Source organism: Rhinoderma darwinii, chromosome 12 (assembly GCF_050947455.1).
Source record: "Rhinoderma darwinii isolate aRhiDar2 chromosome 12, aRhiDar2.hap1, whole genome shotgun sequence".
Classification (NCBI taxonomy): Eukaryota; Metazoa; Chordata; class Amphibia; order Anura; family Rhinodermatidae; genus Rhinoderma; species Rhinoderma darwinii.
In genome coordinates this window covers 82750744-82777732 of record NC_134698.1, presented here as the reverse complement: position 1 = coordinate 82777732, position 26989 = coordinate 82750744, and the positions used below count along the sequence as shown (strand labels likewise).

At 43.3% G+C, this 26989-nt stretch overlaps 1 protein-coding gene across 3 annotated transcripts in view; it reads right to left on the bottom strand.

The window, feature by feature from the left end:
• Positions 1-4535: 4535 nt before the first annotated feature.
• The window catches only part of TTC7B (tetratricopeptide repeat domain 7B), a 67966-nt gene continuing 45512 nt past the window's right edge, over positions 4536-26989 (bottom strand). The window contains exons 15-22 of one of the 3 annotated variants that reach the window (XM_075844366.1): positions 26003-26163; positions 22191-22307; positions 22016-22113; positions 19835-19981; positions 18992-19045; positions 16015-16155; positions 8487-8689; positions 4536-6500 (exon numbers count right to left, since the gene is read on the bottom strand). In XM_075844366.1, the coding sequence (XP_075700481.1) occupies positions 6279-6500; positions 8487-8689; positions 16015-16155; positions 18992-19045; positions 19835-19981; positions 22016-22113; positions 22191-22307; positions 26003-26163 (1143 nt within the window). In that variant the 3' untranslated portion in view covers positions 4536-6278. Of the gene's footprint in view, positions 6501-8486; positions 8690-16014; positions 16156-18991; positions 19055-19834; positions 19982-22015; positions 22114-22190; positions 22308-26002; positions 26164-26989 lie in introns of all 3 variants that reach the window. The other 2 variants (XM_075844364.1, XM_075844365.1) reach the window with 2 other exon arrangements.

The following is a 26989-nucleotide window of genomic DNA, read 5'->3' as shown; positions in this document are numbered from 1 at the left end:
TAGATGTGTGTGTATATAGATGTGTGTGTATATAGATGTGTATGTGTGTGTATATAGATGTGTATGATGTGTGTGTATATAGATGTATATGATGTGTGTATATAGATGTGTGTGTATAGATGTGTACGATGTGTGTGTATATAGATGTGTGTGTATATAGATGTGTGTGTATATAGATGTGTACGATGTGTGTGTATATAGATGTGTGTGTGTATATAGATGTGTGTGTATATAGATGTGTACGATGTGTGTGTATAGATGTGTACGATGTGTGTATATAGATGTGTGTGTATAGATGTGTATGATGTGTGTGTATATAGATGTGTGTGTATATAGATGTGTGTGTATAGATGTGTACGATGTGTGTGTATATAGATGTGTGTGTGTATATAGATGTGTGTGTGTATATAGATGTGTGTGTATAGATGTGTACGATGTGTGTATATAGATGTGTGTGTATAGATGTGTATGATGTGTGTATATAGATGTGTGTGTGTATATAGATGTGTGTGTGTGTATATAGATGTGTATGATGTGTGTGTATAAGATGTGTACGATGTGTGTATATAGATGTGTGTGTGTGTATATAGATGTGTGTGTGTATATAGATGTGTATGATGTGTGTGTATAAGATGTGTACGATGTGTGTATATAGATGTGTGTGTATAGATGTGTATGATGTGTGTGTATATAGATGTGTGTGTGTATATAGATGTGTGTGTATAGATGTGTACGATGTGTGTGTATATAGATGTGTGTGTGTATATAGATGTGTGTGTGTATATAGATGTGTGTGTATAGATGTGTACGATGTGTGTATATAGATGTGTGTGTATAGATGTGTATGATGTGTGTATATAGATGTGTGTGTATAGATGTGTACGATGTGTGTGTATATAGATGTGTGTGTGTATATAGATGTGTGTGTATAGATGTGTACGATGTGTGTGTATATAGATGTGTGTGTGTATATAGATGTGTGTGTATAGATGTGTATGATGTGTGTGTATAGATGTGTAAGATGTGTGTATATAGATGTGTGTGTATAGATGTGTATGATGTGTGTATATAGATGTGTGTGTGTGTATATAGATGTGTGTGTGTGTATATAGATGTGTATGATGTGTGTGTATAAGATGTGTACGATGTGTGTGTATATAGATGTGTGTGTGTATATAGATGTGTATATATGAATGAACTTTTCTTACTGGGCGGCACACATCATTGTATTTGGAACCGATGGAATTAGGAAAAATCCTGCCTGGAAAAAATGATGTCATTTAAGCCTTTGTTTTCTACACCACTCAGCCCAGCCGCAGGCCAGTGGGGTATATAAAAGGGAGGGGATTACCCATTATGGTGCCAGTTTTGCCAGCCAGTACAGAAGGGCCCGGTGTTTGTTTTGCCACCCTCTTTCCATGACCCCGGGGTCTGCTCCCTACTCCTTGCTCAAAATATAGTTCCTCTCGAGAGCGGTGTCCTGTGCAGGTTCTCCCCTCACAGCAGCAACGGGAATGGGACCAACCAGGACCGGAGCCTCACCATCCAAGGGCCCCATAGCAGCCGCCACACTGAACGGCCCGTATTGTACGCCAATCTTCGTAGGGGGCTAAGGCGATAGTTGCAGCCAAATTTCTTAAGAGCACGTCCATTATTACATTTGCCGCATTTTACACCGTGGAAGAAAACCGAATCACCAGAGAATTTACTGATGGAGATGTTCGCAGGACGCGGCCTCTGTACTCCACCCGGGACAGTCCGTGTCCTCCGCTTCTCACACCTTCCAGGTGTCGCCGTTACCCGGCCGCCAGTGAAGGTGACATCACTGGGATTAGCGCGTCCTTCAGCATCACGTGACCTGCGTCCTATCAGCGACGGCTCAGCAAGAGCAAACGCGTCACCGGCCGGAGATGATCAGTCAGTATTATAGAGGTGGAGCGGAGGGAGCGGCAGCTACAATGGCGGATATTAATATACAGACACCTGTACCACGAGGTCTAACCCCTTATCTAGGCAGAATGGCGATGTCAGACTATGATGGCGGCAGCGTCTGTGGGCGCATCGCAGCGTCCAAGCTCCACCAATCAAATTGGTCTTTTCCTCCAAGGTGCTGAATATTGAGCAGATGTTTCTTGTGATTGTTACGCTCCAAGATCTCATAGAAAAAGTCAACTATGGCGCAGCGGCCATTCCTGGACCAGATGCAGGGACAGGGGCTTATTCCATATTTAATGGGTTTGTATGTACTTTAAGGATTCTATTACAAGACTGGACAACCCCTTTAAGATCACACCCTCATGAGACCCATTTCACCGGTTCGGGAGGTAACACGGTTTGCGCTCCACGCCATGTATCCTTGCCTTGTGGCTATTGCTCCCGATCTGATATCGTTCTTAGAAATTATTCTATTCCGTTTTTGGAAATCCCCTTTAAATCTGTAGCAAGTTTCATGAATGAGAAACAAACTTCTAGTATCAATGCAACTAAAACCTCATATACTCTGTGCTGCGGGAACCTGCTACGTCCACTATGTAAGTGTCAACCTACGACCTCCCAGAAGATCAGCACACTCCTCTCCTGAAATACTCTGTACTGCTGTGGACACCCTACTCCTTCCACTAAGTAACTCTCAGCCTGTATCATCCCAGATCAGCACACATATCTCCTGAAATACTCTGTACTGCTGTGGACACCCTGCTCCTTCCACTAAGTAACTCTCAGCCTGTATCATCCCAGATCAGCACACATATCTCCTGAAATACTCTGTACTGCTGTGGACACCCTGCTCCTTCCACTAAGTAACTCTCAGCCTGTATCATCCCAGATCAGCACACATATCTTCTGAAATACTCTGTGCTGCAGAGGAACTGGCTCCTTCCACTATAACTCTCAGCTTCTGATCTCCCAGAAGATCAGCACGCCTATCTCCTGAAATACTCTGCGCTGCTGTTAAACCTGTTCCTTCTTTCACAATTATCCACAAGATCAGCAGTTAATGTTCCTTTAAGAGGGTTCTGTTGAATGATGCGCCCCCCAGCACGGCCTGCGTTGTAGCCCCCCCTGTATGTAAAGATCTTTATTATTCCCGCTAAGCTTTGTATTTCTGGATCGCTCCTTTGAAGGAATTCACCTTTCAGAGAAATTCTCCCCATGAAATATTCACGCCGCCGTCCGGGGAGACGGACTGAGGAACTTTGAAGAGATCACAGACGGTTGTGAAGACCACATGGATAATTCCGTCTATACATTCCGCCTCTATATAAAACGCTGCAGATTTTTGATGGTCGCCAGATTACAAAGACACGGGCAGCGGTGCGGCTCAGAGGAAGATCTGACGAGAGACCGCCATCAATATTCTATCAGATCCGACCGCGGTTATTTTGGTAAAAGCCGACCCTTGGAGGATGCCGCCTCTGGAGCGAGGTGAGCGCAATGCAAATGAGGAGACGGGAAGAATCTAGAAAACAGCGGCCATCATTATTGATCGTTATTCCATGAGGGCCAAAGATCAAGCCTAACCCCCCCCTAAGAAATGATGTCACAAGCGATGACATCACACTGTGCAGGATGTAATAATGGGGCATCGCTCTGCGGTACCCCTCACTGTGGCCCACATACAAGTCCAGATTCACCATTCAGGAGCCCAGAAAAGCTGGGTAAGCGATGGAATGGCGGACTTTGTTGGTAGTCCCCCGGCTTTCCCGTTAGAGGACAAGCTTTAAACCGGTAACGTCCGCTCTATTTAACATGAAGGCGACGTCCAGCGAGGACCGGATCTGCCTCAGTCATGTACGCGGACTCTGGTTAATGCATCGGATTTATCGCGCCCCATTTATTCCTCGTTTGTTCCAGGTCTGGGGCAGGAATCCTCTGTAGCGCAGACCTATATATCAGCTGTGCGCCGCGCACCCAGGAGACTTCACCGTATGTTCATTAATAAAACCTCACCGTGTGCAGGAAATGTAGGTCAGCGCGTGGGCGGAATCCATACTTAACCCCCCCCAGGGGGATGTGATGGCGCTGAGCATTAAATACAGGATCCCCCTTCCCCCGTCCTGTGGTCAGTAGCTCCAATACAACATCCTAAATTCTGTGACCCCGCAGCCCCAAGGTCGCAGCCATCATTATTTTTTCTCCTTTAATTTGCGGCTAGACGGAATTTTCCTGCCGTTAATGAAAGAGCGCAGAATTTTTTCCTCGCGTGCAGTCATTTGAGGGGGAGGATTTAGAGACGTGCGCTGCTATAGACAAGAAAAAACAACAACCTGCTACTTAGTAAAGGTCCCCATGTCATTTAGCGTACATCCGTGAAAGTTTAAATGCAACCTCCATTCTTTACACTGCAGGCTGCATCCAGAGAACTGGAAAATGCTACAAAATACAAACAAGGTGATGTTCCGCTTTAAAACTATTGGACCCTTCGCCATCAGATATTACCGGGGTCCGGCCAGGTTCAGGGTGTATTTACATGCGCTGGTTTTTGTGGCGGTTTCTGACGCAATTTTGTACTAAAAAAAAAAAAAAACACCACAAAATCCTTTAAAAATCGTTTTATTGACATTGTCACCTGTAAATCTCTTCATCGAACATGAGGAATGTCGCCGGCGCGTCGCGATAAATAATCTCTGAACTCACATTAAAAAAAACACCAACTTAAATATAACAATATATCCGCAGGCAAAATATAAATCTCTGATAATATAGCGATTTCTACGGCTACAGACTGGAACATTCCCCGACGTGACCCGCTTATTCTGGAGGACAAATATGATACAAGGAGGGGGCGCGGCGATGGCGGCACAAAAGGCGGAGTTACATTTTCAATCCTTTATGACAATATAAATTTATACATTGTGACCCCAGCTCTGGGCCCGCGTATAAAAACCAGCAGAGGGACAAAATGGAGCCGTTGCCCATGACAACCAGGTTTCAGCCTTCACTTTCTAATCTACATCAGAATAGTTGCCCATAGTAACCAATCAGATCATTGCTTTCATTTTGTAACCTGTTCATAGCAGCCAGTCATATTGCATCTTAGATTTTTCCTAGTGCAAGATAAAAAATGAATGTAAGAATCTGATTGGTTGCTAAGGGTCACTCTGAAATCAATGATAGGTTGTCATGGGTAACTCATGTAGATTAGAAAATGAAAGGTTGGGGATTATTGGTTGCTAGGGGCAACTGATACCTTTTTCTACTGGATTTCAAAAACGACACGGATTGTTAATAAAATGGGAGGAGCTAATACGCGTCTATACATATCGCCACTTGCAGCCCGTAGAGGACCATGGCGCCAGATTAACCGAGGATCCAACTTGCTTATACGTCGGCTTCTATGTGAAGACATGACCGGACATCATCATCCTGTCGTATTAGTGAGCGGATATTGTCTTTGGCACTTTCGTGATTTTGGCGATAATAATGTCATGGTGTCTCGGGCGCTGTCCATTAAAATCTGCTAGTAATATATTCCCACATCAGGAAATTTAAGGACAGAGCGTTTAATGAGAGCAATGTGACGACAGCGACAGACCGCCGATTACACGATAACAAGAAGTAACCAAGGGAAAATACTACAACGCGTCTGATTGGTTCAATCCGACGTTCTGGGATTATTGTAACCGATGCTCCTTATTGGGCATATTGGAGGAAAACGGTGCAGCGGTCCGCTTTCATGGTAACGGACACAAACTATGGCGGTATCTGGTATACTTAAAATTGGCGCTACTTGAATTGGAGGGTCTGGCCTGTGGTACGTGTGCGCAATTTATTTGGGGTAAATAATGGGCAGAATTAAATTATATAAGCTTACAGCCTCGCTGCGCCCCTTTTGTTGAAAAATCACTGAATAAGGCGCAGGAAAAATGGCGCAATTCATCAACCGATGTGGCGCACTTTATGATTGCCAAAGTTTCTACCGTTTTTGCGCCATTTTCTTTCTGATAGATTGATACACGAGTCTGTATTTGGATAGCCCTGAACGGCTGCAGAGGGCTGAAACGTTTTCCCGTCTGTTTAGCATGTTAGTTAACGCCGGCCGCCATCTTGGTTTCCCTGAATCATAACCCAGTGCTAATATACGAGGTTTCATAGAACGGAGATCATTGGCCGATTGTTCACAGACAACAATGTAACAGACACCGACGTCCCACCTAGAGACAATGTGAGCGGCCGACCGTGTCTGCGGCGATTGGTACGTTTATGATTGTAACGCTGAAGTGAGACGGATGAGAGGGGTGGGAAGGTCTCGGCACGCGCTGCCCCCCCTGGACTCGCCATCACAGAACCCTAGGGATGATGGTGAATGGGACGATCGGACTGCTCGCCTCTAGCTCCAGCGCGGTCAGGAAGCACTCGGTGGCGGCGTCATCGTTCCCCTGCGCCTGCAGCACTTCCCCCAAACTGTTCCACACTTCGTGAGCGGTGGAGTTCACCTGCACCGCGTCTCTGAGGATTTTCTCCGCCAGGCTGTGGCGACCGTGGTGATGGAGGATCAGGCTCTGAAATAGGAAGGAGAACGAGTTATACTAAATTGAGGCGGCCATATTGGATACTGCTTAAAAGGTATTAACCCCTACAATAGAAAAAAATTCAGGAGAAATCCGTCCTCGAGTCATCCTCTTCTTTAAGGAACACTCCTGGTAAAACGTACCCCCCCCCCCGTTATGCTTAGTGCAGGGCCTGAGGGGGCGGGGCATGACTATGGTGTTCTTTGAATCCCAGGCTCCACCCCCTCAAGCATAACGCCATGTATCAGTTTTACCAGGAGTATCCCTTTAATTCCTTTTCAGCCGGTCTGAGTTATTTTGGATTCCCTCATGAGGAACAAAAACTCATGGCGGCCATTACTGTGCATAAAGTTTGTCACTCAGCTTTCCACAGATCCCGATGGAACAGAAATATGTTCCCCTGTTATTTGTATACATAGCTACAATGTTCCCTCTGTCCTACTGCCTTGTCTGTGTGTCAGTCTTTACTGTCATTCTGGAATTCTATTAATTAAAAAAAATGTGGACGGGGGACTACTCCGGTCCAGTAGATATGAGGGGCAGAGATGGGGGGGGGGCGCTCTTATCCTGCCACAAACGCACTAATAAACGCCAGAATTTGACAGACTCCGAAGTGCCTCATGTCTCGGCGGACGCGCCTCATGAATGCTGCTGTAAATATGTAAAATGATTGTTTCTGCCGCGGTGTCTGACAAGACGTCCTGGGAAGAATGAAGAAATCTCTGCGGAGACGCCGGAGCCGCTGCAGAACACGGGGTACGTGCCCTCATTAGTAACAAGGCAGCCTCTGTTATGTCATTACCATAATCTGAGGCGGCATGACGGGCGCACAGGAGGGGGGCAGCCCCAGGAGGGATCCAGACACAAAGCGAGGGCTGAATCCCGCAGATCACTGCACACGGTGGACGCGGCTCCTTTTAAGAGCATTGTGAACGCTGCGCATTTCATTCATTTCGTACTTCACATCTGTATAAAACGCTGAGTAACCTCGCACGTAAATACATAGATGAGGAGGCTGAAAAAAAGACAAGTCCATCACCTATAATCCGAGCGTGTAGATCCAGAGGAAGGAAAAAAAAACCATGAGACGGGGTTCACTTCTCCCATGTAGTGATATTCAGTAACATCATGTCCTATACTCCAGTCACATCCAGAGCTGCAATCGGTAATGCTCCTTGATCTGCCAAGTAGTTACCAATTCTAGTCACCTATTTGTTATAATCGGTTTCTGGAAAAGCTGCGTGACAACCAACACGACCACTATTCAGCACCGCAGGGGTTGTCACCCAAGTTTTTTAAAGTCTTTAAAGGGGTTTTCCCAGAGTCATATAGCAGTGGGGAGGAGCTTGAATGTAGCGGCAGCCGATCACGCGATCGCTGCTCCACTCAATGTCTATGCAGCGGAAGCGCAGATGCTCGACGGTCGAGCAGTGAGGAGGAACTGTTGGGGACCCCTGTTCTCATGATCAGTGGTGGGGCCCCCAGCAATCAGAAAATGATCCCCTACCCTATGCATAGGTGATAATTAATGATTCTGGGAAAAACTCTTTAATTATAAGTCAGTTAGTCGAATGTGTGACAAAAAGGTTCTTTAATATAATTTCAGTGTAGCCAACAACCAGCAGAATTGTGAATGCAGCTCTGGAGGTGACTAGAGCACAAGACATTTCTCATTTTTAATTAACGCCTCAGATAAGATGATTATTTCCAACAGGCAGCAGGTTACTGACCGGATTATAATATGGCCCTTTTTGGGGTATAAAGAGGTGATAGAGGTCCTGGGATCTGATCCCCCCCTGTGTATTATATGGACTATTCATTGGGTACATTGTAATATGGCCGGGACTGTGCAGGGAGAATGATGGCGATGAGCACGGATGATGACCAGGGGTCGCAGCAACCAGATCGCCATTGGTCACTTGTACAGGGGTTCTCCACCTGCAGCGGAGGGGTCACGTGGGCCCTGTTGGCGCTCACCAGTCTCTGCATGCTCTTCACATGGGTAGGGCTGATGGACAGCGCCTCTTCATACCATCTTTTGGCCTCGTCAATGTTCCCCCTCAGCTCGGACACCTGACCTCTCATGTAGAGCACGTTGTGTGACATGGGGAAGAGGTTGGCAGCCTCCTGGATACAGGCTGTCGCTTCTGACGGTTTCCCTATCCCAATGTACACCTCCGCTGTGAAGACACAAGGAAGAATCCGCACATTACACGGCCTGCAAATAAAAAACGTGCAACTTCTGAACCACCAAAACCTTATCATAACCCGCATCAACTCTGATAGAAAATAGAAGGGAATCGCTTACAAAACAATTCCCTAAAATACTTGGCATTGCTTGCAATAGGTTAGTAACATGCACATCTGCAGGACACTTCAATCTCCCAAATATTCCTTGGGAACCATCAGTGCCCTGCCGCTCAAAGGAAAGGATTCTGGCGATTCTATGGAGTTCACGCGTGAGGATATAGAAGACAATTGCTTATATAGCACTTTCCTAATGTAATGTAATCAGTATCACGCACTTTAGCCAACGGAAACCGTTAAATTCTCCTAAGAAACCATCAGCAGGTTGGAGAAAGCTGCTAAAGGATCCCTGCCATTATATTTGGGAATTGCTATTTAAGCTCATTATCTCTTCAGACATGATCTGCCGTTTTCTTCCACTATTACATTACTTTGCCTTGCGGAGAAAGGGGAGAGAACAGAGAGGTAGGAAAACAGCCGGGGTGAGAGCGCTGAGGACCACCACAACCTCAACAAAATACAATCATGAGCCGGGGGGCAGTAATGAAGCGCAGTAATTGAGAACACATAATGATGAGACGTCTGCAGCCGCTGGTTACATGGCACTGTGCCTTTATATGGAAAGAGAGCGGCCCGACTCTGCACACACAATGAGAGCGCGCCTCACCGCCCACTGTCCTCAATTAACCCTCTCTGCCACAGCAGGATGCCACTCAGAGCAGCAGTGCCATGCAGGCTGCCCCCGGTACAGGAGGGTGGAGGTGCATACACTCCGCAGAACAGACTGCATATTCCTTCTCCTGAGCTCAGTGTTGCCCCCTACTGAGTAATATATAAAATGCCAAGGAGAGCAGGGAAACAACAACTTCTCCGAGGACATTACTGACTCATAAAAGGCATTATCCAGACCATAAAAACTGGGCATCTGTACTACCCTAACAAAAACTTGTAACACTACTGCCCCCGTCTGCAAGAATATAACTACTATAATACTGCCCCCTATATACAAGGATATAACTACTAGAATACTGCTCCTATATACAAGAATATAACTACTATAATACTGCTCCTATATACAAGACTATAACTACTATAATACTGCTCCTATATAACAAGACTATAACTACTATAATACTGCTCCTATATACAAGAATATAACTACTATAATACTGCACCCTATATACAAGAATCTGACTACTATAATACTGCTCCCTATATACAAGAATATAACTACTATAATACTGCACCCTATATACAAGAATCTAACTACTATAATACTGCTCCCTATATACAAGAATATAACTACTATAATACTGCACCTATATGCAAGAATATAACTACTATAATACTGCCCCCTATATACAAGAATATAACTACTATAATACTGCCCCCTATATACAAGAATATAACTACTATAATACTGCCCCTATATACAAGAATATAACTACTATAATACTGCTCCTATATACAAGAATATCACTACTATAATACTGCCCCCTATATACAAGAATATAACTACTATAATACTGCTCCCTATATACAAGAATATAACTACTATAATACTGCTCCTATATACAAGAATATAACTAGTATAATACTGCCCCCTATATACAAGAATATAACTACTATAATACTGCCCCTATATACAAGAATATAACTACTATAATACTGCTCCTATATACAAGAATATAACTACTATAATACTGCCCCCTATATACAAGAATATAACTACTATAATACTGCCCCTATATACAAGAATATAACTACTATAATACTGCTCCCTATATACAAGAATATAACTACTATAATACTGCTCCTATATACAAGAATATAACTACTATAATACTGCTCCTATATACAAGAATATAACTACTATAATACTGCCCCCTATATACAAGAATATAACTACTATAATACTGCCCCTATATACAAGAATATAACTACTATAATACTGCCCCCTATATACAAGAATATAACTACTATAATACTGCCCCTATATACAAGAATATAACTACTATAATACTGCTCCTATATACAAGAATATAACTACTATAATACTGCCCCCTATATACAAGAATATAACTACTATAATACTGCTCCTATATACAAGAATATAACTACTATAATACTGCCCCCTATATACAAGAATATAACTACTATAATACTGCCCCTATATACAAGAATATAACTACTATAATACTGCTCCTATATACAAGAATATAACTACTATAATACTGCCCCCTATATACAAGAATATAACTACTATAATACTGCTCCTATATACAAGTATAACTACTATAATACTGCCCCCTATATACAAGAATATAACTACTATAATACTGCCCCTATATACAAGAATATAACTACTATAATACTGCTCCTATATACAAGAATATAACTACTATAATACTGCTCCTATATACAAGAATATAACTATTATAATACTCCTCCTATATACAGGAATATAACTACTATAATACTGCCCCCTATATACAAGAATATAACTACTATAATACTGCCCCCTATATACAAGACTATAACTACTATAATACTGCTCCTATATACAAGAATATAACTACTATAATACTGCCCCTATATACAAGAATATAACTACTATAATACTGCCCCCTATATACAAGACTATAACTACTATAATACTGCTCCTATATACAAGACTATAACTACTATAATACTGCCCCTATATACAAGACTATAACTACTATAATACTGCTCCTATATACAAGAATATAACTACTATAATACTGCCCCTATATACAAGAATATAACTACTATAATACTGCCCCCTATATACAAGAATATAACTACTATAATACTGCCCCCTATATACAAGAATATAACTACTATAATACTGCCCCTATATACAAGAATATAACTACTATAATACTGCTCCTATATACAAGAATATAACTACTATAATACTGCTCCTATATACAAGAATATAACTACTATAATACTGCTCCTATATACAAGAATATAACTACTATAATACTGCCCCCTATATACAAGAATATAACTACTATAATACTGCCCCTATATACAAGAATATAACTACTATAATACTGCCCCCTATATACAAGAATATAACTACTATAATACTGCCCCTATATACAAGAATATAACTACTATAATACTGCTCCTATATACAAGAATATAACTACTATAATACTGCCCCCTATATACAAGAATATAACTACTATAATACTGCTCCTATATACAAGAATATAACTACTATAATACTGCCCCCTATATACAAGAATATAACTACTATAATACTGCCCCTATATACAAGAATATAACTACTATAATACTGCTCCTATATACAAGAATATAACTACTATAATACTGCCCCCTATATACAAGAATATAACTACTATAATACTGCTCCTATATACAAGTATAACTACTATAATACTGCCCCCTATATACAAGAATATAACTACTATAATACTGCCCCTATATACAAGAATATAACTACTATAATACTGCTCCTATATACAAGAATATAACTACTATAATACTGCTCCTATATACAAGAATATAACTATTATAATACTCCTCCTATATACAGGAATATAACTACTATAATACTGCCCCCTATATACAAGAATATAACTACTATAATACTGCCCCCTATATACAAGACTATAACTACTATAATACTGCTCCTATATACAAGAATATAACTACTATAATACTGCCCCTATATACAAGAATATAACTACTATAATACTGCCCCCTATATACAAGACTATAACTACTATAATACTGCTCCTATATACAAGACTATAACTACTATAATACTGCCCCTATATACAAGACTATAACTACTATAATACTGCTCCTATATACAAGAATATAACTACTATAATACTGCCCCTATATACAAGAATATAACTACTATAATACTGCCCCCTATATACAAGAATATAACTACTATAATACTGCCCCTATATACAAGAATATAACTACTATAATACTGCTCCTATATACAAGAATATAACTACTATAATACTGCCTCCTATATACAAGAATATAACTACTATAATACTGCCCCCTTAATACAGGAATATAACTACTATAATACTGCCCCTATATACAAGAATATAACTACTATAATGCTGCCCCCTATATACAAGACTATAACTACTATAATACTGCTCCTATATACAAGAATATAACTACTATAATACTGCTCCTATATACAAGAATATAACTACTATAATACTGCCTCCTATATACAGGAATATAACTACTATAATACTGCTCCTATATACAAGAATATAACTACTATAATACTGCCCCCTATATACAAGAATATAACTACTATAATACTGCTCCTATATACAAGAATATAACTACTATAATACTGCTCCTATATACAAGAATATAACTACTATAATACTGCTCCTATATACAAGAATATAACTACTATAATACTGCCCCCTATATACAAGAATATAACTACTATAATACTGCACCCTATATACAAGAATATAACTACTATAATACTGCCCCCTATATACAAGAATACAGCCGTGTGCATGAGGCCTTAAACAAATCACAAAACAGAAGGAAACTGCTCTAAAAGCATCCATATCAGTATCCGAATCCTCCCTGTTTGATGCTGGGGGCATCCACCTTCCCTAATCTCATGTTCCTGCCGCTGTTCTGCACTCGTTTTCAATCACTCCACATTTAGGGATTTGCAATTTCCAGATGATTTATGAAAACGGAGCCTACAGTAAAATATGAGGGAATCGCTTTAATGGCAACAACGTTATTCACAGATTCGCTCCTTTAACAAGTGAATATTGGTGGCGACCGCACTGATTGGCGCCTCTGATAGATCAGTCTGGTGATGCTCCTGGCAGCATTTTAAGCTTCGCCTGCTGAGCGCTGTTATCTGGTAATGTTATCGGGCCCCGGGGTCAGCTGATAAATAATACACAGCAGCTAACGCCTGGTACGCAGGGTGTAAGGGGATCCCGCACACTCACTGATCTCAATTTGTAATTTATCTCCTGATGAGTTACAATCAGGCGTCTGCACCTTTAATAACCTGCGCGGCGAAATCTCCCCAGATCGTCCTGTGATTGCAGCGCTGCCGTCAGACATGTTTATGAGCCGCACACGGACATCTGAGCCGATGTGACTGCCCAGAAGCGATCGCACCACGAAACTGCAACTCTCATGTTTTATCAGAGAAGTGTGAAATGGTTCTCAGCTCTTGCTTCATCCTCTGCAGTAGGCGGCATCACATGCCGCTGCTCACCCCTCCATGATCAAACAGCGGAGGGTTTGCTACAATTGTAACCAGTCTAGACAATTCTCAGAGTTGAACAGCCTGAACTCCAGACTAACCTCCATTTCACCTGCACTGATACATTGTAACAAACTATCAGGACAGAAATTAGATTTGTAACGCTGATGTGCTTAGCTTACTGAGTACTGGCTAGACTTTTAACAAACTCACAGTTGTGATAAGTATTAAGGTCATAAGGGGTTTTCCGCTTCTTGATGCAATGTTTCTATCCACTGACAGCAAGCAGCGATAGTTGAATACAATTGGGGGCTGAAACCTGTCCTCACCCAATGCTTTTCACATAGCTGTGGTTTGTTACAATGTATCACAGTAGACCATCCTTTTTGAGCCCCAGGCTGCAGAATGGACTCCAGATTGTAACAAGAATGTTTCCATTCGCTGACAGCAGGCAGAGATATTAGTCCTGCTTGGACAACTAATAGGCTTGCAACAGTGTCTAGACAATGCTCTTTGAGCTAAACAAAAGCAGCACAAATATATCTCTTCTGTTCTAACAGTTTGCTACAATGTATCAGTGAAGAGAAAAGGCTGTCAATGCAATTGTTACAAACCCTCAGCTGTGAGAATTATTTCATTTTTACAGGTTTTTAAGCCTCTGGAAATGAAGATTTCCAATGGTGAGAAATTGAAACTCAAAGACTATTAGGAAGTTGCAGAACTTTCCATTATACATTAATCTTCATTTCCACAAAACGCTACTGAATAATCGTTACAATTGCAGCATTTAATCAGATCAGAAAATACCGATGCAGCAATCCACAGGATGATTATTGCAGAGATCAGAACGATTTTCAGGGAGTTGATCGTTCTGATGGCTGCAGATCCCTCAGTGTATGGTCCTTTAATAAACAGCACCCTCTAGTGACTGATCACGGATCGCTGCTCAGATCTTGGGCAAATTGTCATATCACTGACCGATATAGGGAGCATCATACATGCCAGAAAATGTTATAACACAGCAGAAGGGGTTACACACTGCGCTGGCAGCGCCACTATGAATAGTTTACAGTTTTGATTGTGGAAGGCGCCAACGTGAAAGCTATAATCAGGAGCCGGCAACAAGCTGGAATTAACCACCCACTTAAAAGCAATTTTTAGCTTCCCTTCCAGAGACGTCAACAGGACCTACAGCTTTCGGTGGTCCCGGGGGAAACACCACTGGGCACGGATATTATTTAAAGGGCTAGTTCACTAATGGCCGTCCTATGGGTCATCTCTCACCGGGGCACATAAGGACACCTGAGTCATCCGCCATAACGACACGCGGCAATGTCTTTAGTAAGATTTGGGCATTGCTCCGAGAAGTCCAGAGCTGCAGCCGCTGTAATTCCATCATCCCTGTGTGAAACCATGATGAGGAGGACGAAAGGGCAAGAGGTGATTGTGCGCTAAAGAGTCAGAGGGTGAAATTACATCCGGCCCGGGGAAGTCTCCTATCACTGTTTCCGAACAGATCTCTGTCACTGGAACAAGGTCAGACTCACAGAACGGCAGCGGGAGCTTTCTTCACTGACGGACACTCAAAGAACAGATGTTAAAGGGCCGGTGTCCAGTCTTATGTATATGGAGCGTAATCACTGTATTATGATACCTTCTGCAACTTATTAACAGTCTTTATGTTTCAATTAGTCATTGTTTGCAAGATCTCCACTTGCTGGCAGTAAATAGAAACATTAGGTGGAAACTGCTCCTTACAGTCCTGCTCTCACAGCTGTTGGGTTTGTTACAATGTATCAGTGTGGGTAAGAGCCATCAGCCTGGAGCCCAGAGAGATTAGTGGAGCAATGACGGACATTGTTGCATTACATTTACTTCCCAAATATTGCCCCTGCAAGGGTGGTAGTAATCATCCGTCTCTAGAACATTCTATGATGCGGGTAATGGACGGACGGACGGTACATTCACACAAGTTACCTGCATGAAGCCAGATCTGTGCCAGGGTCATCCATGGGTGAAGCGGGCCTTGCTTTGGAGCGCTGCTCTGCAAAGATGAGGCCATTTCCGAGAGAGCCTGCTCTACACGCGACGCGGCGATGGACGTGGCATGGATGGAACCTGTGATGGTGAGAGAAGAGTTGTCAGAGGGAGGCAGAGGCAGTTATGTGCCAGTTATTCAGTGACAGCACTGCGTGCGGTGACCCGGAAGGTGCTGGACATTCACACACAGACGTGAAGCCCTCAAATGTGCCCGAAAAACAGTCTGAGAGCTGCGCCATTACCTGATCGAGCATCTGCACCGAAGACCTGGAGGAGGATGGGAAGCACAGACATTCCCAGAAATCTAATGATAGGACTGCATACCCCATTCCTGCACTTCCTGCCTGTGCTCATAGGGGGCGCACTTTATCCACAACTTCCATTATTCAAGCCAGTTAGTGTATGAATAGCGAATGGTGATTTTGATCCTAACAACAAGGCAGGAAGTTTTGTCATGGGGGCACAGAACAAGCAATGTTTAAGAGCTAGCTCTTTAATATATGAAATATTCTATTTCCATAAATAATGGGAACCCCCCCCCCACTCTTCAGCAGTGCCCCTTAAAGGGAACCTGTCATCAGCTGTAAGCACCCCTATATCCTCTGTGATTGACATCCGGCACCCCCATGCATGCGTGGGACTTCAGCGCTGACATCAACAGGCAAGGAGGATGTCAATCACGGAGGAAGAAGAGTTCATGACTCTGCAACGCTGCTGCTGCACCGCCCCGATGACTCCAGGATTGCCATTTACATACAGCGCGCGCAATTATTAAACGTATTATTCTGCAAAAAGGGGCCACCTGGCGATTTAAGACGGGCATGGACGGAATAGTGTTAAAAGCCCTACGCCGGCAGTTTGATGGCCAAAAAGTGGATGACAAGTCCCCTTTAAATGTGGCAGGTGGCACCTCGGGGTCTCTCTGAACTTTGTAGCGCGGTGGCACAGCTGGCGCTCACTGGCGGCCGGGGGCATTACAGAAAATGATCCGGTCTGACAAATGTCGCCGTTATCAGGTGAACGTGAATAACGACAAACCCCTATTTATAAGAATCCAAACTATTAATTGAGGAGGCGCGCCTAAAACCGGAGGCATCTTGTACCTCACACCTCAGCCAAGTCATCAGGAAATTTACAGGGGGCACACGTCCCCATGACCCACTACGGCCGCTGCAGACCCTCAGGCACTTGATTAGGATTTTATTATTCACAGGGGTCCGGAGTGAAGGTTCGGCTGGGCATTTACTGGGGACTTGGACCTTTTAACCCTCTCATGACTACAGGGGTTTTGCAGCACGCAGATGCCAAATTGCAGAAACCATAGAGATGGATTGTGCTGCAGGCTCTGGCACCGATGCCAACGTCACACCTAGAATTACACCTTCTGCTCACTAGGAGCGAGGACCCTGTGCTGAAGGTGCCAGACGGAACCATCTCAGGGACTGTGATCAATAAGAGGGGATCGGAGACATTAGTAATGAAGTGTAATGGGAGCTCCAGGGTGGAGTGACATCACACTGCTGTGCAGATGAAGTAGAACTAATGTGCAGCTTGGGTGTAACCAGTAGATCGAGAGACACGCAGCTCATTGTCAGCGCAGCCGTCCACTCTGGACTGACAACTCAGCGGATGCAACAAGTTGACTGCAGAAGAGGACGGCTCAGCAACGCAGACACAGCAAGGAAAACAAAACCCAAGACGCATGCGGAGGTGCTCAGGCAGGCACACGTGCAGGCTACTGCGGCTTCTGTAACCCCTGAGGCGTGCTTGCTGCAGACTGCAGGCCCTTTTATATCTGCATGGCAAAAAAATGCGCCAATGATCAGATGCCTTATCTATATTAAAGAGACACGAATGACAGGAAGGTGGAGAAATCCAGGGGTGTGTATACTTTTGCAATCAATTTTGTATTGTTCCAATGCATCTACAATGAAAAGGCTTTGCAACAATCCAAACAAATTCTAAATCCACTATTTTGTGTATACAGCTCCTATGCAGAGCGATGTTTCCAGACCAAGGACTACAAACCCAGTGTAATCAGATCCTGCAGTCTGTTACTCCACTCCCTCTTGTCTTCTCTTCTAATGTTTGTAGGTTATCAAGAGGGAGTGGAGTAACACAACTGCAGGATCAGACTACGCAGGGTGTGTTCTCGTAGTCTGTTACTATGGAAACACATCAATCTGCATAGGAGCTGTACACATAAAATGCCAGATTTATAAATCAAGACTTATTTGCTTCATTTTAGATGCATGGGAGCATTAAGAAAACGGTTGCTTAAGTGTAAATTCGTGTAATTCAGCGCAATTGTTATGCAACACTCAGAGAGGGGATCTGCTATCGTTCCGGGTTTGCGGGTCCAAAATCTAGAGAGAGTCTCCTCCCTTATTGCAATTACTCCCGTAAATTATCCCTTTGCTTCATCTGCTTAAAGTTCAAACCAAGGGCAAAGTTCAGAAGTCGTATATATGACCATCACGTAGCGTGTTATCACGTTATACGCTTCAAACACAGATGTTATATGCTGAGAATTTTTACATTGGTCACGGGCTATCGGATTACAATAAAAACTCCACGCAGCATAACAAAAGAGCGCCGGTATTATTAAGTAAAGAGCCCTCCTAAAATAACTGCGCACTAAAGCGTTTGGAAATAAATACTGTCTCTTTAATAATTAAAGGGCCAGGCCAGGAGTATTTAGGCCTTGTAATTACTATGTGCAGTCAGCAGCAGCTCACTCAGCTGAGGTCCTTCACCTGCCAGTGGTGGGGAGGAGGTGTGGAGAAGTATTATTAACACTGGCGCCCCTGCCTGGCAGAGAAGGTTATAGCTGGCAGTAATCACGTGACGTATCACGTGACTGCTGGGTAAGATTGTTGCAAAGCCAGCGAGACACTAAGCCAGCGTTACTTACAAACCGAAAACATGGAGTCAAAACCATGAGTGTGGGGGATGTCTGGAGAGCGGCCTTCAAACACTGGATACAAATCACAAATTAAAAGGTAATGCACAAGCGTCACTGCAAAAAGAAGCAGCCCCCAACCCCCGCACAACACCAACGTTTTCTGAGGAATCTGCAAATGAAGGACCAACGCCAATCAAGCATGGCGGCTCATCACCAATGAATTAAACAAGTAGATTTCCACCCAACCCTCCTCTTTTTACAGCCAAATAATTGTGTTTTGCCCCTTTAATTAAACAATTCCGATCTTTTGTCATTCCCCGGAGGATCTACCAGATGTAAATTACACAAGGCCCTTTAGTGTAGATTAAAAATGTGAAAACAGTTTTCTAATATCTTCCTTCCAGACTGAGATATAATCGCTTGAGGTTACAGGCCCAAAGCCTGAGGCTGCACTACTGCCGAGATGCACTACTGTCGACGATATACATTATTGTCCACACACTATTCAGATCAGGTGAGATGTAGATATTGATATAGATGGTGATTTGAATTCACACAAGGTGTCAATGACGACACTGAAAATCACTGGAATCAGAAGGGGAGATGTCGTCATCAGAATGTCTCAGTAGTGCAGCCTCAGGATTTGGGCCTGTAATTTTAAGCGATTATATCTCAGCCTAGAAAGAAGATATTAGAAAACGGTTTTCACATTTTTAACGTTCACTAAAGGATGTTTGAGGTCTTCATCCTGGAGACGGTCTCCTGTAAATATATGATCGTCTCACTTTGCGCTTCCAGTTTGCAGATTTTCAGAGAAAGGGAAAAACTATTCATAGCAGGAAACAAGTTTACAGAGAGGAGGTTCAGGCCCGGAGGAGAGCTCAGCGCTTGCAGGGGTCTTGGTTAAAGGGTCGTTTTTGGAAGGAGAATGAGGAAGATGAGAGGTGACAAACAGGTGAAGAGGAGATTCTGTTCTCGAAAGGGAAGAGGAATCAGAGTCTAGAAGACAAAGCAAAAGAAAAGAATGAAGGACATAGACATGAGGCCGATGAAGAGGAGATAGGGGGGTTGGATGCCGACAACTTATATGTGGGGGTCCCTGATAAACTGACGGATGGGGGTCAACTCCATGCGATAAACAATTGTGTAAATATTTTCCTATTATAACCTTCTGTATCTGGAGCAATGCACGCAGTACGGATATCAGACTCTAGAGGGCGTAAGAGTGCGAGCGCTGGATGTTAATCACTGAGTCAATCTGATTGGCCGAGGGGGGAAAATACGACCCACTCTTGTAAAAGTGGCATGTAAAGAGGTCACATGATCTCTTTTGGCCAATCAGCTGAGAGAGATGCACCAGCTATGACAGATCTTGCGCTCTCCTCTGCCCTCCAAATCGGGGACACTTATAGAGGGTGAACAACCTTTTAGGAGGTCCTTTAATAGTTTCCATAATTTAAAGAGATTTTCCAGTTTTATGTTAATAAAATGTGATCACTGTATAATGAAAATCTCTGCAACTTTATAATAGACTTTGTGTTTTAATTTCTCACCATGTCCAAAAGATCTCTGCTTGCGGTCAGTGAATGGAAACATAAAAATGAGGATACAAACTCATCCGGACCTAGTCCTGCTCACACAGCTGAATGCTTAAGCCAGGGAAGTTGCAGACCCCAAATTTTATTTGGTAAAAGAAAACATATTTTATTCTCGATGTGATTTGCGACACTTCCGGATTTTCAGAGATTTTTCTGTTGCTGTAATAATTGGCCGTGAACCCCTAAAGCAGCAGAGGAGCGCGGATTGTCACTTGGGGGGGGGGGGGGGGGGGTCATACTGACATCTTATTTTTAAAATATAAGTAAATTTACTGACATCTGGAAACCTAATAATGATCCGGCTGCAGCTCCGGGCCTGACAGATGTTGTATAATAATGCTCTGGTGGATACTTCTTACAATTAGGACAATAGACTGCGTTGCCCATAGTGGAAGCGGAGGTGATGGGGGGAGGGGCGGTGACGCAGGGAGATTTAGAAAACGAATGGAGATTTTTTAGAATAAGCAGAAAACTGAAGGATGACATGAAAAGAAATGAACGCGACAAGAGGAAATGAGGAGAGGGGGTTCACTCAGGGAGGGGTGATATACCTGCGGGAGGGGATATACAATAAGTGAAACTGAGCCGATATAAGAGACCATCAGAGGTGTTTGATTAAAGGGCCGGTGTCCAGTTTCTAATAGGCACTGTTTTAGTTCCTCACCTGTTTCAAGATCTCTGCTTGCTGTTGGTGAGTGGGAACCTTATTCACATCCAGAGGTAGACTAAAAACACATAAAAATCAAACACTTCTCACAGCTGAGGGTCTGCTACAATTGTATCCAGTCTAGACAATCCTTTGTAAGCTTCACAGGCTGGACTCCAAACTGATACATAGTAACAAACTATCAGGACAAGAGAGAGATTAGCACACAGGCAATTGTCTAGACACTGTAACAAGCCCACCAGCTGTATGAGCAGGTAAGGATTGCTTTTCAGGTTTTTAATTAAAGGGATACTGTTCCCATTAACTGACAGCAAGCAGAGATCTTAAAAATAATAAGGAATTGAAACACAAAGTCTATTAGAAAGTTACAGATTGTGTTTTATTCACATTTATTCACAAAAAGAGAATGGAGACAAGTGTGGGGGATGGGTCACAGTGGAAATAAATTGTATTAAAGAGTTAATTGGCTTCCTGAAAAGTTTATAATGCAGTGAAACCAAATACAGTAGAACACACTCATGAGACTGCAGAATATTTCCCCCCAGGAGAATGTTCTGCAGCTGAGCACATCCAGGCAGTCCATAGGGGCATTAGGTTACAAGAAGGCCCTAGAGAAAGGGGGTAACGGTATAAAACCCTCCAAGGAGCCTGCGGGTCGCCCTGACAGGGTCACAGAGAATGGGGTGCAGGTCTATCACTGCAGGAGGTTTGGGAATAGGGGAGGGAGTGGAGGAGCCTGGGGCTCATTACCCGGGGTCCGGACCTCACCTGTCTCTGGGTCGCTGAAGTCCGGCATGGTGATGCTGTTGAGCTGCCTACGGTCGGCAATGGCTCTGTCCAGTAAACTACTGCCACGTCCCGAGTCACTGAAGGAGAGGACACCGGTCACTTATACTGAGGGGTGTAGTGTATGGGGCCCCTCATCATCACTGGAGACACTTACCTGGGATTTGTGAGGTTGTAGCAGGATTTCCAGATCTGCAGCATATGCTTACAGGACAGGAGCGCCTCATCCGGACCCCGGCACAGAGATTCCAGCTTCACCTTGGTAAATAACAATCTAAGAAAGAGAAGAGACGGGGTAAAATACAGGATGTAACTCAGGATCAGTACAGGATAAGTAATGTAATGTACACAGTGACTCCACCAGCAGAATAGTGAGCGCAGCTCTGGAGTATAATACGGGATGTAACTCAGGATCAGTACAGGATAAGTAATGTAATGTATGTACACAGTGACTCCACCAGCAGAATAGTGATTGCAGCTCTGGAGTATAATACAGGATATAACTCAGGATCAGTACAGGATAAGTAATGTAATGTATGTACACAGTGACTCCACCAGCAGAATAGTGAGTGCAGCTCTGGAGTATAATACAGGATGTAACTCAGGATCAGTACAGGATAAGTAATGTAATGTATGTACACAGTGACTCCACCAGCAGAATAGTGAGTGCAGCTCTGGAGTATAATACAGGATATAACTCAGGATCAGTACAGGATAAGTAATGTAATGTATGTACACAGTGACTCCACCAGCAGAATAGTGATTGCAGCTCTGGAGTATAATACAGGATATAACTCAGGATCAGTACAGGATAAGTAATGTAATGTATGTACACAGTGACTCCACCAGCAGAATAGTGAGTGCAGCTCTGGAGTATAATACAGGATATAACTCAGGATCAGTACAGGATAAGTAATGTAATGTATGTACACAGTGACTCCACCAGCAGAATAGTGAGTGCAGCTCTGGAGTATAATACAGGATGTAACTCAGGATCAGTACAGGATAAGTAATGTAATGTATGTACACAGTGACTCCACTAGCAGAATAGAGTGAGTGCAGCTCTGGAGTATAATACAGGATGTAACTCAGGATCAGTACAGGATAAGTAATGTAATGTATGTACACAGTGACTCCAGCAGCAGAATAGTGAGTGCAGCTCTGGAGTATAATACAGGATGTAACTCAGGATCAGTACAGGATAAGTAATGTAATGTATGTACACAGTGACTCCAGCAGCAGAATAGTGAGTGTAGCTCTGGAGTATAATACAGGATGTAACTCAGGATCTGTACAGGATAAGTAATGTAATGTATGTACACAGTGACTCCAGCAGCAGAATAGTGAGTGCAGCTCTGGGGTATAATACAGGATGTAACTCAGGATCAGTACAGGATAAGTAATGTAATGTATGTACACAGTGACTCCACCAGCAGAATAGTGAGTGCAGCTCTGGAGTATAATATAGGATATAACTCAGGATCAGTACAGGATAAGTAACGTAATGTATGTGTACACAGTGACTCCACCAGCAGAATAGTGAGTGCAGCTCTGGAGTATAATACAGGATATAACTCAGGATCAGTACAGGATAAGTAATGTAGTGTATGTACACAGTGACTATACCAGCAGAATAGAGTGAGTGCAGCTCTGGAGTATAATACAGGATGTAACTCAGGATCAGTACAGGATAAGTAATCTATGTACACAGTGACTCCACCAGCAGAATAGTGAGTGCAGCTCTGGAGTATAATACAGGATGTAACTCAGGATCAGTACAGGATAAGTAATCTATGTACACAGTGACTCCACCAGCAGAATAGTGAGTGCAGCTCTGGAGTATAATACAGGATGTAACTCAGGATCAGTACAGGATAAGTAATGTAATGTATGTACACAGTGACTCGACCAGCAGAATAGTGAGTGCAGCTCTAGAGTATAATATAGGATATAACTCAGGATCAGTACAGGATAAGTAATGTAATGTATGTACACAGTGACTCCACCAGCAGAATAGTGAGTGCAGCTCTGGAGTATAATACATGATATAACTCAGGATCAGTACAGGATAAGTAATGTAGTGTATGTACACAGTGACTATACCAGCAGAATAGAGTGAGTGCAGCTCTGGAGTATAATACAGGATGTAACTCAGGATCAGTACAGGATAAGTAATCTATGTACACAGTGACTCCACCAGCAGAATAGTGAGTGCAGCTCTGGAGTATAATACAGGATGTAACTCAGGGTCAGTACAGGATAAGTAATGTAATGCATGTGCACAGTGACTCCACCAGCAGAATAGTGAGTGCAGCTGTGGAGTAGAATACAGGATATAACACGGGATCGGTACAGGATAAGTAATGTAATGTATGTACACAGTGACTCCACCAGCAGCATAGTGAGTGCAGCTCTGGAGTATAATACAGGATGTAACTCAGGATAAGTACAGGATAAGTAATATAATGTATGTACACAGTGACTCCACCAGCAGAATAGTGACTGCAGCTGTGGAGTAGAATACAGGATATAACACGGGATCGGTACAGGATAAGTAATGTAATGTATGTACACAGTGACTCCACCAGCAGAATAGTGAGTGCAGCTCTGGAGTATAATACAGGATATAACTCAGGATTAGTACAGGATCAGTAATGTAATGTATGTACACAGTGACTCCACCAGCAGCATAGTGAGTGCAGCTCTGGAGTATAATACAGGATGTAACTCAGGATAAGTACAGGATAAGTAATATAATGTATGTACACAGTGACTCCACCAGCAGAATAGTGAGTGCAGCTCTGGAGTATAATACAGGATGTAACTCAGGATCAGTACAGGATAAGTAATGTAATGTATGTACACAGTGACTCCACCAGCAGAATAGTGAGTGCAGCTCTGAAGTATAATACAGGATGTAACTCCAGATCAGTACAGGATAAGTAATGTAATCCCAGAAACTCTGAGAAGCAAGATATGCACCAATGTTTATCTAGGCAGATTTGGCATTCAGGGGTCCAGAAAAAGTGAACAATCACTCTAGGATCTGTAATGATGCGAGCTGTCATCCAGTTTTCTCAGATACAGATATGGCCTAGAATACATTTTGGATGGTGTGACACAATAGTACAATAAACATTTTATTTGATGGGGTACCTGCGCTATAATAATGTATAATGTCCTTGTATATATGGCCAGTACACATAAGTGCATTACGAGTGATGATTATGAAGTGCGCTGCATTCCCGGTGATGCGATTACGTGACTATTAGTTGCATGGAGCAGAATAACACAATCTCTATAGATTTCTGTATTTGGCCGCAGAGACTAATGAAATGGACGCGTTATCAGCGGATACAAGTGTCGTCTTGGTGAAGCGTCGCGGCGGGGCCCAGCTGGCGGATAAGACCCGGAGTGTGCGTTACCTCTGCCCCAGGTTTTAATATTCTGTCAGATGGCGCATTGTGATGATTTCCAGCGCACAGACAGAAGCTGTTGGTTAATATTCATTATTTAAAGGGCCGGTCTCGGGTAACATAAGTGTATTGATGCCGTGCGGTAACTATGAGAGAACGGTGAGAGAGAGAATGAATGCAGGGAATAAATATTTCATAGAGAAACACAACTCTGCAGCGACAGGTGGTCAGGTGGGAGAGCGGGGGTCGCGGCTCAGAGATGAGAAGGCTCGTGAGGATGATGATGGTAAATGTAGAGGTTTTATGCCAATTTACTATTATATTGCGATGACATTCTGCATAATTTATCACTCCCATTCTCCATATCCCCGGGATCACAATCTAATCTTTTGCTGCCTCCCACCCCGTGCCTTTGGTAATAAGGGTAAGATGAGGCTGCGGCACACGCCGGGGGGGGGGGGTATGGTGAGCCCCAATATTCCAGGCAATGTGTTTTGCTCTGTGAATGCCTTTATATATATGGAACACTTTCATACTGAATTTTTCTACTTACATGAAGTTTTCCGGATATTCGCTCAGCGCCATGTCCATGATATTGAGTGCGTCGTGATAGTGTTTCTGAGCAGAGAGCAGCAGCGCCAACAAGTGGAGAGAGTTGGAGTCATCACCCTGAAGCTGAAGAGCTTGGCGGACATAACCAAGAGCTTCTGGGATCTAGAACAAGATACGGAATCAGAGGATAATGTACAAGGAACGCAAGAGAAAGGCAGATTAGGGATCAACAACCCAGAAATGTGTATGAGAGCGTTATGGTCAAGAAATACTGTGAATTATAAAGCAGTCACATCACTGAGAGTGCAGCCTATCCATTCACTAGAGAGCAGCGGTGACATCACTGAGGATGCAGCCTATCCATTCACTAGAGAGCAGCGGTGATATCACTGAGAATGCAGCCTATCCATTCACTAGAGAGCAGCGGTGACATCACTGAGGATGCAGCCTATCCATTCACTAGAGAGCAGCGGTGACATCACTGAGAATGCAGCCTATCCATTCACTAGAGAGCAGCGGTGATATCACTGAGAATGCAGCCTATCCATTCACTAGAGAACAGCGGTGATATCACTGAGAATGCAGCCTATCCATTCACTAGAGAGCAGCGGTGATATCACTGAGAATGCAGCCTATCCATTCACTAGAGAGCAGCGGTGACGTCACTGAGGATGCAGCCTATCCATTCACTAGAGAGCAGCGGTGACATCACTGAGAATGCAGCCTATCCATTCACTAGAGAGCAGCGGTGACGTCACTGAGGATGCAGCCTATCCATTCACTAGAGAGCAGCGGTGACATCACGGACAATGCAGCCTATCCATTCACTAGAGAGCAGCGGTGACATTACTGAGAATGCAGCCTATCCATTCACTAGAGAGCAGCGGTGACATCACTGAGAATGCAGCCTATCCATTCACTAGAGAACAGCGGTGATATCACTGAGAATGCAGCCTATCCATTCACTAGAGAGCAGCGGTGACATCAC